The 14453-nt window shown below is 45.1% G+C and overlaps 1 protein-coding gene across 4 annotated transcripts in view; it reads right to left on the bottom strand.

The window, feature by feature from the left end:
* Positions 1 to 12435: 12435 nt before the first annotated feature.
* MLH3 (mutL homolog 3) overlaps positions 12436 to 14453 on the bottom strand; it is a 182821-nt gene continuing 180803 nt past the window's right edge. For all 4 annotated transcript variants that reach the window (XM_033952510.1, XM_033952512.1, XM_033952509.1 and 1 more), the window contains one exon: positions 12436 to 13211. In XM_033952510.1, the coding sequence (XP_033808401.1) occupies positions 13143 to 13211 (69 nt within the window). In that variant the 3' untranslated portion in view covers positions 12436 to 13142. The remainder of the gene's footprint in view (positions 13212 to 14453) is intronic.

The raw sequence follows: 14453 nt of genomic DNA, 5'->3' as shown, positions 1-14453 counted from the left end.
GAGGAGGATGCTTGCCCCCAGTTGCTAATTTCAGGGGTGGTTTATGTAACGGATGCTCAGGGTCATGAGCAGTCTCTGCTTATTTTGTCTTCGCCCATAGAATGATTTGGATCAGGCAATGTGTGGGAGATTCTGCTACTTTCAAGGGCTGTATGTTCTTTGGCAAGGGGTTGGATGATGAAGTTTCAAGTTTTAATAAAATCTGATATACTGCCTTAGGGATAAAATCATCTAAGTGGTTTACATTAAAACAATGTTAAGAAAATCTAGAAACGAGAGAGTTAAAAGTATGTTTCAAGCAGCAGCAGCAATTGAAGAGAGTAATTAACTTGCTAATCTTTTTTTTATTTAATTTTCTATACCGTTCTCCCAGGGGAGCTCAGAACGGTTTACATGCATTTATTATTTAATTTGTTTATTGAATTTTATAATGATACAAGTATACAATGATAACTTGATACAGATCAGAGATGAAGAAATAAAAATTAACACCAAAATATTATAAACAAGTAATGTTAACTCTTATTTAGCCCACAATATTAGAGATCAAGAAAATAAATAAATTTCAATTCAACTATTAAATTATTGGAGTAACGACATAAGATAACCCATTTCACTACCAGATGGAAGGCCATATCTAATTATTCATGATTACTACAGCTTCTTTAGAGGTAACGAATTCCAATAACTGTTTGGGCTCAAAAAATAAAAAATTCTTATTTTGAAATAGCACATAACATTTTGATGGAAATTTAACAAGAAATGTAGCCCCTAGAGCGAGAACTCTTGGTTTTAAGGCCAAGAATTCTTTCCTACATCTCTGGGTTTTTTGAGCTAAGTCAGGAAAAATTCGTACATTAGAGCCCCAAAACTTGTCATTAATATGACGGAAATACAATCGCAAAATAAATTCCCTGTCACTTTCCAGGGCTACTGTGAGCATTAAGGTAGTTCTATCAGTCACAACCTCAAGGGAGTATTCCAAATAATTTGTTAAATCCATATCTACATTTTGAACAAGTTGCTTTCCAATAGGAGTGGACTCCTTCTGTGATCGTCTAATATTTAGGTTATAAGCTCTCACAATTGGAGGTAAATTCTCCATTGGAATGGCCAAGGTCTCCTGAAAGTATTTCTTTACCATTTCCACAGGTGATATAATAGGACATTTTGGAAAATTCAACATTCTCAAGTTGTTTCTCTGTAGTTGGTTCTCAAAATTCTCCATTTTGCGTGAAATATAGGAGCTCTCTTTAATCCTTTCCAATTCCACTCTTTTCATTTGTCCCAAATCCTCTTCATGCTTCTCCAATTTTTCTTTTAAATTAGTTACTATAGACCCTTGTTGCTCAACCTTAGAAAGGACAGTTCCATAATCCACTTTCAAGGCAGACAAAGAAAGTTTCAGGTTGGAATCCATGATTGATATGGCATGCCAGAGCGCCTCCATATCAATTTTTTCAGGCTTCCTCAACTCCCCAAACAAAACAGTTCTCCCTCCCGGAGCGTCTCTCACCTCTTTTTCTTCTCTGGTGCAGGGACTTAGATGACCCTGTTCTCCTGCTCTTTCCTCCGAAGAGTCCCGTGTAGGTACCCCTCTCCCAGAGGTGTCCAAGCTTCCCAGTCTCGGAGGAAGGACTACCTCCGACCCCTGCACCCGTTCACTTCCGGGTTGGGGAGGAATCAGCCTATGCTCCGGGCTCAGTGACGCCTGGCTTCCCGCGCCGAGAGTTCCCGAAGAATCCGGGTTCTCCCCTGAAGTGGAATGGGTTTCTTCACCCAAACGGGCCAACGTGCTTTGGATCGACGTTTGAAGCATCCGCTGAAAGGCTCCAGTCGCCGGAGGGTTAGGGCGAGAGGCTCCCTTCCTCTTCCCCATATCGAGGTGTGAGGGAGAGTCAGTGCGAGTGCAGATTCAAGCGAGGTAAGCAGCGCCGCTCGTTCAGGCGTCCGTTCTCGATGCCATCTTGATCCTTACATGCATTTATTCTTCTGCCCCAAACTAAGAACATCCAACACAATCTGCAGTGAGGGAGAAACAGCACAAGCAAAAACAAAGGAAACTGCAGACAAGTGTACAGGATGCAGGCTATGTTTGTCTTGTCTCCCACCATATTGTGTCTGTCTATGTATTTTATCTTTATATTATTAAACATTTATATACAGTGGTACCTCGGTTTCCGAGTGCACCGATTTGCGAGTGTTTTGCAAGACGAGCAAAACATTTGCAAAATCGGCGCCTTGGAAACCGAGCGTGCCTCGATTTGCAAGTGGCGCCCCCCACGATCCGGCACCCCCCCTGCTGCTTCTTACTGTCATCTGGGCCTGGGCACCAGCATGTCCTGTGCGTTGGTGCCGGTGCCCGAAGATCGGCCTCCTCTTTTGTGCTGGGCCTTGAGCATCACCATTAGTGACCCCTGCCTTCTTGTCCTGGGATAAAGCAATGTTACTTACCGTAATAGTTGTTATCCAGGGACAGCAGGCAGTTATTCTCATGTCCCACCCACCTCCCCTGGGTTGGCTTCTCTGCTAGCTATCTGAACTGAGGAGACGCGCCATGCATGGGGCTGGAAGGCACTCGTGCATGCGCGGTGCGGGCGACTCGAAACTTCGAGTTTCTTCAAGCAAGACTGCTTGTGAGGCGTCCGCATCGGGGCACCGTTGGATCACGTCACCCATTAGTGAGAATAGCTGCCTGCTGTCCCTGGATAACAACTGTTACGGTAAGTAACATTGCTTTTTGGATTACGAGCATGCTCCTGGAACGGATTATGCTCGTAATTCAAGGTACCACTGTATTTGTTTATGTAAACTTGTAGTCATTTTTATTTTCATTTTTTTAGGACCCCTGATGAAGGTGTGTTAACTGAAACATGGACCGTGTCGGGTCCCTTGGTTTGTAAAAAGGTGGTAACATTAACCGCAATTAACAGTTGATATAATAAATATAGCCTGCATCTTGTACGCTTGTCTGTAGTTTCCTTTGTTTTTGCCAAACTAAGAACGAGATACCAGTGTAACATATTGTCAACCTAAGTCTTCGATCACATGCCCTTGGTTGTGGCACTTTGAGGTTCTTGACAGAGGTTTATTTTTTTTAAAAACTTCCTTACCTGCTTAAATGTAAGCAGTTTACAGGATACAGTCATAATAATAAAAACATACAACATAACTCTATCCCAATTTAGAGGACTCCAGGCAAACTTAACCATCCGTAGACATTTCGTCAGCCGGAGCCCCAAAGTCATAATGCCTTTGTAAAGATCCATGGTGAGACCTCATCTGGAATATTGTGTTCAATTCTGGAGACCACATTATCAAAAAGATGTGCGGAGAATTGAGTCGGTTCAACGAATGGCCACCAGGATGGTCTCGGGACTCAAGAACCTCTCATATGAGGAAAGACTGAATAAATTGCAGCTATACTCGCTCGAGGAACGTAGAGAGAGGAGAGACATGATTGATTCGTTTAAATATATCACGGGCCGCATCGAGGTGGAAGACGATATCTTCTTTCTTAAAGAACCTTCAACCACAAGAGGTCATCTGCTGAAAATCAAAGGCGGGCAATTTCATGGTGACGTCAGGAAGTATTTCTTCACCGAAAGGGTGGTCGATCATTGGAATGGACTTCCACTGCAGGTGATTAACGCCAGCAGCGTGCTAGATTTAAAAAAAGAAATGGGATATGCATGTGGGATCTCTAGCGGGATAAAGTCTGAGGGTGGGTCACTAGGTGGACAGACTTGATGGGCTATAGCCCTTTTCTGCCGTCATATTCTATGTAGGTTAATGCTCTGAAGCAGCTTCCAAGAAGCCACAATGATGCCAGGCCAGTAGCCAAACTCCTGCAGATAGGAGGGAGGTTGTCAGCTAAACTAGGAGGCCTGTGCGAGGATTTGCTCAGAACACTGTGTGCTGGACATCATTCAAAAGGGCTATAAGTTAGAATTATAATCATCCTGTGTTGGATTTGTTGGTGGACTCTCCGGCCAGACGACTAAATAAAGGAATTGGGATCCGAGCAACACTGAAACGGCTCTTGGATATTCAAGCCCTTAGAACCCATTCCAAGGAATCGGGCTTGGGCAGATACTCTGTATTCTTTATTGTGTGCCCAAGAAAGACTCGCACGACTGGAGGCCAATTCTGCCTCTCAAGTCATTCAATACAGCTCTGAAAGTGCCCTGTACCAGATGGAGACCTTTTGTTCTCTCATTGCCTTGGTGGCGCCTGGGGAAATTCTAGTCTCTTTGGATGTGACAGAGGCTTATTTGCATATTTCCATTCTGGCTCATAGGAAGTTCCTGAGATTCCATGTGCTGGAGAGACATTTCCAATTCTTGGCATTCCCATTCTGGCTGGCAACGACATCTTGCACCTTTTTACTAAGGTGATGGTCACTGCACTTGTGCAAGGTAGGGATCCAGGTACATCCAAACTTGGATGATTAATCAGAGCTCCCTCCCAGGCAGGGCAGGATTAACCAATAGGCTAAGTAGGCACGTGCCTAGGGCCCAAAATCGTCAGGGGGGCCCAATGAAGGAGGGCATCAACATTATTTTTTTCCAAATGGCGATGGGCCCCACCCCAATCGGCAACGCAGCCCTCCCCCATTGACGGAAAGTAAGACAAGCAAGCAACGTGGGTAAGAAAGGCAATGGGAACTGTAATTGTGCAAGCGGTGCTGCTTGCCCAAAGCTTCCCTCTGACGCAGCTTCCTGTTTCCGCCTGGGCGCATGGTAGGGCAGGGGGCCCAGTGTACTTGTATGCCTAGGGGCCCTCAACGAATTAATCCTGCCCCTGCTCCCAGGTCGATGGTGACAAAGAAGTGGTGCAAATTGTCCAACTTCTGGTTTGGATCATCCAGTTTTTGGAAGAGCCACCTGGAGCTGATGCAATCCCTAGAGCAGTGGTTCCCAACCCTGTCCTGGAGGAACACCAGGCCAATTGGGTTTTCAGGCTAGCCCTAATGAATATGCATGAAGCAAATTTGCATGCCTATCACTTCCATCATATGCAAATCTCTCTCATGCATATTCATTAGGGCTAGCCTGAAAACCCGATTGGCCTGGTGTTCCTCCAGGATAGGGTTGGGAATCACTGCCCTAGAGTACTTTTGACATGGTAGAAGGCTGTGTTTTTCTTCCAGAGCCATGCAAACTGAAGATAGTCATCAGATTTTAGTGCCAGCTCCCACTGCTTGGCACTATCTTCAGGTACTGGAGTTGATGGTAGCGACACTTTGGATTTCTGCCAGGTAGTTGTGACCTGGATTGGCCATTGTTGGAAACAGGGTACTGGGCTAGATAGACCATTTGTCCCAGTATGGTTAGTCTTATGACCATAGAGGTGGTTCCTTGAGTGAAAGCTTACCTACGCCCTTCTTCAGGACATGCTCTTATCCTGTTGTTCTCAGCAGATGGGTTTCTGCCAGATGCTGCTGCCCTGGGCCTATGCTTGCCTTAGAAGAAATGATCCATCAATAGATTTGGAGTTGCAAGCCATTCATTTAGCACTGCAGACTTTGGAGACTGCCCTGGAAGGCAAGGCAGTCAGTGTCATCTTGGACAAGGCCACAGCTCTGGCATGTGTCAACAAGCAGGAAAGCACCAAGAATGCTCTGTTAAAAATGGAAGCCCAGTTGTTTCATTGGGTAGAAGACCACCTGCAAGCACTATCAGCAGCATATGTAGTGGGAGTAGGACAATAGGCAGGCTATCTCAGCTGGCAAACCCTGAATCCATGAGCATGTTTTTTTTCTGGAAGGCCTTTGACAGCATTGTACATTGTATAGAAGAGGGGAAGGTGAGTAGTGGAGTGCCTTAGGGATCAGTGCTGGGATTGATTCTGTTCAATATGTTTGTGAACAATATTACTGAAGGGTTAGAAAGTAAGATTAGCCTAGGTGCAGATAATACCAAGACTTTACTGCATAGAACTTCACAGTCCTGCAGTATATAAATTATTATTATTATAAGAATGGACACCCTGGCAGGAGTGGAAAACATGAAAAAGGATCTGCAAAAGTTAGAAGAATGGTCTAACATCTGGCAACTAAAATTCATTGTGAAGAAGTGCAGAGTGATGCAGTTGTTGGGGGGGGGGAGAGGGTGTAGAAATGTAGAAATCTGATGGAACCGTATGTGCTGGGATGCGAGAGGTCGCTAAGCATAGATGGAGAGAGGGACCGTGGGGTGATTGTTTCTGAGGATCAAAAGCAGGGGTGTCAAACTCAATCACATTAAGGGGCCAAAATCCAAAACACAGGCTAATTTGCGGGCCAGATCCCGCCCAGACCTTGCCCAAATAATAATACTAATTATAACACCATTTTTTCCATTCATTTTTCATATATACACACACAATATAATCATATTAACACATTATGGTAATGGTTAACCAAAAAATTAAACTACACAAAACACACTATGCTTCGCAACTTTCATTCCTACCAGAACACAGATAACCCCTACTGTATTTTAAAAAACACCCTAAGATTCAAGATTCTGCATGCAGTACAACCCCCAGCGAAAAAGAAACAAATGTATTTCTTCCTGAGCAGTGCAAAAGATAGCAGATTAAAATGCTCAAAATTGACAATTCAAACTTAAAAATAAAACCATTCCCCCTACCTTTGTTGGTACCCTCCCTCAATGCTGGGCCTCCCTCCGGCAGGTGTCTAACCTTCTGGCCTGATCTAACCTGGCCATTTTATGCGGCCCTCGGTCCAATGCCCCCCCGGTGTCATCTTGTGGCTGGCTCCCTCCGCCTCACAACCGTAGTGTGCACGGAGCTGTGTGCAGCAGCTCCTTGTATGTCCTGCACCTGAACCGGAAGCCTTATCTCCGACATAGCAACATCAGAGGGAATGCTTCTGGATGTGTGGGACGTGCAAGGAGGGAGCTGGCCACAAGGTAAAAAGGAGGCATCAGACCGCAGGCTGCATAAAACAAACAGGTGGGCTGGATTTGGCCCGTGGACCTTGAGTTTGTTACCTGTGATCTAAAGGCATCTAAATGGTGTGATAAGGCAGTGGCTGTAGCCAGAAGGATGCTAGGCTGTATAGAAAGATGACTAACCAGCAGGAGGGAGGTGTTGATGCTCCTGTATAGGTCATTGATAAAGCTGCACTTGAGTATTGTGTTCAGTTTTGGAGGTCATATCTGGTGAAGGATAGAAAAAGACTTGAAGCAGTCTAGAGGAAGGTGAGAGAAATGGTAAGGGGTTTGAACAAAAAGAAGTATGAGAAGAGACTGGAAGACAAATATGTATACTCTGGCAGAGAGGAGGGACAGGGCATAAGAACATAAGCATTGCCCCTGCTGGGTCAGACCAATGGTCCATCCTGCCCAGCAGTCCGCTCACGTGGTGGCCCCAAGGTCAAGACCAGTGCTCCAATACTTCCGGGCTCATATCTTTAGCTGTAAAAGTGATCTGCCTTTGTGTTTTCTGCTGATGCCATCAGATCCATTTGTGAATGCCCCACTGCTGAATAGAGCTGAATGCCTGGGGGAACAGTAGACTCTTGACCTGGGGGAATGGTCACTAACTGAGAAAGTCAGCCTGCATATTTTCCACTCACATTACATATGTGACTGAGAGCCTGCAAACAAGCTTCTGCCCACCAAAGGAGGCGTTGAGTTTCTAGGTGTAACGAGGCACTTCTGGTGCCTCCTTCCCTGTTGACAAAGGCCACTGTGGTTGCATTGTCTGAGAAGACTGTCCGCCTTGCCTTCCAGAAACTTCTCCAGGGTCTAAAGCACTAACCGAATGGCTCTGAGTTCTAGGCAATTTATGGATCACTTCTGCTGAGCCAGTGACTAGCGACTCTCAACTGAGTGTCCGTTGCAATGATCTCACCAACCATAAAGGCTAGCATCGGTCGTTAGTATCTTCCAGGAGGAAATACAGAGGCATCCCTCTTGAGAGAGAAACAGCATCCATCACCGCAGACTGTACCTTGCTTCCAGTAATCATGGAAGCAGTTGCTGACACAAGTTTGTCTGAGGAGGCCAGTGAGTGAGAAGAGTGTCTTGGAGAGGTCTTATATGTGCTCTCACCCAAAGGACCACCTCTATGGCCGCCATTGACCCCAGGACTTATAGATAATTACAAGCCTTGGAAGTCAGATTCTGTAGTGGGTCTGAAATCTGATTCTGGAGCTTCAGTCTGTGTGGCTCTGGTAGAAAAACCTGGTACTCTAGATGTTGGGTTGGCTCCAGCTAACTCTTCTTGAAGTTGATTATCCATCCAAGTCCTAGAGGAGTTGGACCACTCTTGAAACTACCCATTCTCCTTCCTCCCTGGATGGGGCTCTGATTAGCCAATCATCCTAATATGGATGCACTTGGATTCCTGCCTTATGGAAGTGTGCTACTACCATCACAATTACCTTGGTAAAGTGTGAGGTGGCATTGCTAGGCCAAAGGGAAGCGCAAAGAATTGAAACTGCTACTCCAGCATATAAAACCACAAGTATCTCCTGTGGGCTGGAAAAATGGGAATGTGGAGAAATGCTTCCATCAAACAGAGGCAAGAAATTTCCCGGCACTGCTGTAACTACATGACTGACCGCACAGTTTCCATGTAGAAGTGTGGTGCTTTCACTGCAGTATTGACTGACTTGTGGTCCAGAATTGGACCTTTCTTTGGCACTATGAAGTTTATAGATTATCTGCCCGAGCCTGATTCTTCATCCAGGACTAGTTACGAAGATCCAGTAGCCTTTGTACTGTTGCCCGGACTCTTGAGGGCTCTCTCCAGCCAGCTAACTGGAGAATCTACAAAATATCCGGGAGGCACAAACCTCAATTTTGTAACTTTCCCAAACAACTTCTAGGACCCAACGGTCTGAACCAATCTGAGCCCAGGCTGACAGCCTGCTCCCTATCTTGGGGGGGGAGAGGAGAGCTTGGCCCTTGTCCTGGTGTCATTGTGCTTTCTTAGAGGCTGGAGAGGGGCTAGAGCTAGAGGCTTGCTGTCTTCTGTCCCCGCTAAACCTTTGCTGTGATACCTGAAAAGGACTTCTGCATCATTTGACTTCCTGCAAAAGGATGGAATCTTTGAGAGCCTCAAATTTCCATGTCCTGGACCATGAGCTGTCCAGGGTCTGCTGTCCAGCAAGGCCTTAGGATGATGGGTTTGTGACACTGGCCATCAGGTCATCCAGATCCTTGCCAAATAACATCTGCCCCTGAAAGGGAAGCCTGCTCAGTATGGCTTTAGAGGCTGAATCTTCTGCCCACTGGCAGATCCAGAGCATCTGCTGGGCATAGACAACACAGGCTGACACCTTGCTCATGACTGATGATGTCATACAGTGCGTCCACTATATAAGTTCACCCCAGAAAGGCGCATTTGGGGGTCCTCATCTTCTTCTAAGGGAGGGATTCGAGACAGTTGGGTGTGGCAAGCATGTGCCACAAAGGAAGCTGCGGCTGCTGCCTTAATCCCTAGGGCCAAAGCTTCAAATTGTCTCTTAAGGACCATGTCCACTTTATGTTCCTCAGTATCCTCCTTCACTAAGCAAGGAGGTTCGTTTAGTGACCTGCGCCACCAGCGAATCTACCTTCGACTGAACAAATGGCTGCTGGAAATCCGGAACCATAGGGTAAAGCTTGGACATAGTGTTAGCCACTCAAGGGACCCCTCTGGTGACTCCCAGTGGTCCTTGACCAGCTTTGTGATGTCCAGATGCAAGGGAAAGAACACGGTTGGAGTAACTGAGCTGCTAATTGAGCACTGTGATGAGGAGGCTGGATGAACTTCCATCTTCAATTCTTGCAGCAAGGTAGAAATAATTCTTGAGAGCAGAGACTTTTAAACAGCCAGTGCACTGTGGGTCTTCTCCTTGGTCCAGGGCCACTACTGCTGCTCTTGTGCAGAGAACCAGACTCTACCATAAAAACTGAATCCTGGGATAATATTGGCATGGAATTGGACTGTTTATCCTCCCAGCCTGTCCATCCTGTTCCAGCTCTGTGTCCTCATCTGGTTGGGGCACATGCTGAGGGAACAATACTTGCACCACCACCTCTGTTGCACTTAACAGACGCTGAGAATCCTCGTCAGTTCAATAGGCATTCCACATAAGGCTCACAAAATCTGATGAAACCTTGTACTGGGGCTCTCAAGGACCCCGGTAGGGAGCTCCTGCAGGTCCTCCTGGGCTCCACAGCAATCACGTGTCTGCGTTTAGCCAATGCACCTTTGAGTCTCTTCCCTTAGGATCACACCTCCTGCAGATCCCCAGCCCTGGAGGACTCAGAGGAGGCTGAGCCCAAGGCTCCTGCCCCTAACACATGCATTCTACCGCATGTGGGACATGGACACTGCTTGGCTGGCCATTCAAAACAAACTTGGCATGAAATGGGTAGGAAGGCCTGAAGGGTCAATCCCTATTGATTTTAATATCATTAGAATTGAAAAAGATATCTCTACATTTAAAAAATTATTAAAGACTTATTTATTTAATGACGCTTTTAATAATTGAAAGTTTTCACACTTTTTGGATATGATTTTAATAATGCTATGGTTTTAAACACCCCCTCCTTTTGTATTTTCCATTATTTCTACTAAAAATTTAAAAATTGTAACTTTTAATCTCTTTTCCTCCCGACTCATGTATGTATAATATGTATCCACTATGTATATTGTTAAGTTTCTTTTTATTGCTCTCTATTGATTTTGTACATCGCTTAGTAATTTTAATAGGCGATTAATCAAATACACTAATAAACTTGAAACTTGTTTTGAGGCAGATTGAGGCTTTAGAAAAAAAAAAGATTGTTTAAAATCCAAGATGGCTGCTGCCAGCAAAATTGTACCAAAAACAGCCCTTAAGCAAAAATGTAAAAAAATGCAGGGAAGGGGGTTTTAGAGGTGGGGATCTTGGTTCTGATGGCAGAAACCTTCCAATTTTCCCCATAGGCTATAGCCTTAGTTACTGTGCCATGTGCCTACCTGCTTCAGCTTGGGAGTTCAGCTGGGAGAAATTAAGACCTCTGTCCTTTAGGTTCGCAGAACAATCTTGGTCTTCAGGTTGCCAGTTAGACCAATGTCAAACTGAGCCTCAACCCCCAGAAAACCTCATGCCATGAAGGGGGAGAGGACCTTGCAGCTGGCCCGCTATTAATCCTGACCAAGCAGGGGTAGAGCCAAACAGCCTGCACTCAAGCTCCTGATAAATCAGGGATGTGAGTAGCTACACAAGGGTTGACTCCTGAGCTAGCTAAATGTCCCCGAGGGCCGATCCTATTAGTAGCAGACTTCCACAGTGCAAATTTGCTTTTCTCCCAGGCAGAGGTCCCAACAAGTGGGAACTCTGGGCACCGAGCCTCTAACCGAACATTGATTACAAATACCCGAAAATAATAAAGCCGCAGAGCAGAAACACTTCCGAGCAACTTGCTTGAGAAAAAAACCCAGGGGGGCAGAAGCAGCTGCCTGGGAAGAAGATGAATGTCAGTATTCTGCAAGCAACTTGCAGGTTCAGCTGCATAATCTTATGGTTTAGGACTACCAGACACACATTGCACTAGAACAGCAGTTATTTCTTTTCATTAGCAAAAACTGTCACAATCTGAGAATCCTTAGCAATGCTTAAGAGAATCAATGCCACTGTAATAGGAATGAAACTCATCAGAGTATGGCGTGGGAGTCCTCCCACTTACTGATTTGTCACTGGGGGGGGGGGGCTGTTTCACTGTCAGATTTTCAATTGTGAGGGACAGGCAAGCTCTGCAGGACTCCAGGGAACTAGCCTGCACCTAGCAATTGAAAACACAATAAAGGACAGGCAGCCTCTGGCAGCAATGCAGTTGGAGGACCCATGCTCATCTTAGTGCTACGGAGGTATGCCTGCTCTGTGATTGTTGCATATAAGAGGTGAGGAAGTAAAGCCCTGCCTTCCTTTATAACATATCAACTACTGAAGTGACTCTCAGTCCTATCCTGAGGTACATGAGACCATTCTTAGATCACAGAGCTTATCAACTTTCATCCACACACCTGTGATAAGTCACTGCAGTTACTGCAATTCACTTTAAAAAGTCTAAGACATCATTAAAGTGGCTTCAATTAATTCTAACAATACTTACAAACCAATCATCATTAATTCCGTCTCTTACAGTTAATATAAAGGTTCTCAAATTTGCTAATTGTGCAATATGTGCTAGTATGTCTCCCCCTCCCCTCATTTATACATTTCAACTGCATCAGCTGGAGCTTTTCACTCAGAAAATGTACTTGCAAGCCCTCTAGAATGCACCTGAGAGTGCTCATCAGTCTGTTTTTCTAATTTGACTCCATCCGTTTGGAACACCTTATAACCTCAAAGCAGAATTACTTCCCTGAAAACAGTGGTTGGTCTTTAAGCATTTGCAAGCTGAGTCTATAGCAACTGCTTAGCCAGAAGGTCTCTAGGGTATTTTCTATGTACCAATTTCTGTATTTTTATTTATAATTGTATTTGTACATCAGGCAGTTAAATAAACGAAACTGACTTAACCAGGCTGGTTTTTTGCATGACCAACAACTATGCATAGATATCTCTGCATACACTGCTTCTCCAGGGTAAATGGATCTCTCAGGCATATGCACCAAGTACCTGAAAGCAGTAAAGGAGGACAAGTGCAACACAAAAGCCAAGTGTGTCATGAAGCACTGTATTAGGAAGACTACTCAACACAGTTTCAGCGATAATGCCTGCCTCAGGAGTCTATCAACCTTAAAAGCAGTGGAATGAATAAAACAATACGATATGTCACACAGCATTGGTTTTTCTTTGAAAGATCGCTGATCAATCCAATTCAACTGTTGTGCTCAAAATCCAAGGGTGTTTTGTTGCTCTGAGAGCTGCATCAGGGATAATGGTAAATTGTTAGGCGTCATCAACAAAACATGGCTATGTTGAGTCTTCCTAATAAAGTGCTTCAGTGACACTGGGCGTGCTTCATTCATTGTACCATACTCGTCCTTCTCTAGATACCTGACAACCACTTAAGTATGCCTCCTTAATAGTGTGAAGAAACACTGCATCACTGGATATAAGCACTTCAGTACTGGAGTCCATGGGATATGGAAGCCTATTTCCTGGCCAAAAGCATTTGCCACTTTCTGATGGGGAGGGATAGCTGTTCTCATTGCTTGAAGAGCTGCCACGTGTTGAACATTTTTCGAAGCCTTTTCAAGTTGGGTAGTGATGTCTCCTAGTAAAAAGGATACAGAGATCTAGATGAAGCTTCTTACCTATCACATGCCTAGATCAACCCTCCAGCTTGGGCCCAATACTTTTACATAAAAAGATGGAGAGATTCCTACAATGAAGACATATCTTTCCACTTCTTAATATGCATAAAAATATCTGACCTCTCGAAAAAGCTGCAGACTAACCACTGAGATGGAGGTGAATGGATAAAGCCAGACAGCTCCCCAATCCCTGCACATTTGTTATGGCCTCTTTCTGCACATTTATTCTAAGCTGGCAGTTAGCTTTTCACACCATGAAGTGGCCAGAGAGGGAAAAATGCAGCAAGCAGAGGGGGTGAAGTTTGATGACAATAAGGAAAATGATGGTACCACAATAAATAGGAACACAAAAGAAACAGGCCCGATAGGACAGGATGAAGAAACCTCAATTGACTGTCAGGGGTCCACAAACTGCAGCCCACAATACTTTCCTGCCTGTGGTTGAATCTGGCCCATGGAAGACGGCAAAATTATGTACTTACCTGTTAATTTTCTTTCCACTAGACCAGGGGTGTCCAACCTTTTGGCTTCACTGGGCCGCATTGGCCGAAAAAAATGTTTCTGGGGCCGCACAAATGTGCAAACGCTGCAGTAAGACATAGGAGGGAGCCGGCAAGACAGTAAGCACCCAGGGGCAGCAAAGGAAAACACTGCATCGCACTCGACTGGGGCCACACAAAATACTTCACTGGGCTGCAGGTTGGACACTCCTGCTCTAGACACAGCAGATGAATCCAGAGACTAGTGGGATAGCACACATCTATCAGCAGGTGGAGATAGAGAACTGATTAACAGATGGTCCTATTGGTTGGTATGCTCCCTGTATCTTCAGTATTGCTCCTTGCCCAAGCAGTCAGAGCCAGAAATATGGTCATCCTCTAAAAAACTTCTTTCCCACAAGAAATTGCAAATGTAATAACAGAAAAAACAACTACCAACAATAACAAAAACCCCGAAAAACTCGAAACCAAGAACCAATAGCCTGAAAGGGTGGGGCTCTGGATTCATCTGCTGCATCTAGAGGAAAGAAAATTAACAGGTAAGAACATAATTTTTCCTTCCTCAGCAACAGCAGCAGATGAATCCAGAGACTAGTGGGATGTAGCAAAGCAATCCTCAATCAGGGTGAGAAGCGAACACCGCCTCTGCAATAACTAACGCACCAAAGGTAGCCTCAGCATGCACCGCCATATCCAACCAGT

The sequence above is a fragment of the Geotrypetes seraphini genome, chromosome 7, assembly GCF_902459505.1.
Source record: "Geotrypetes seraphini chromosome 7, aGeoSer1.1, whole genome shotgun sequence".
NCBI classification, from domain to species: Eukaryota; Metazoa; Chordata; class Amphibia; order Gymnophiona; family Dermophiidae; genus Geotrypetes; species Geotrypetes seraphini.
This window is presented reverse-complemented; position numbering and strand designations above follow the sequence as displayed.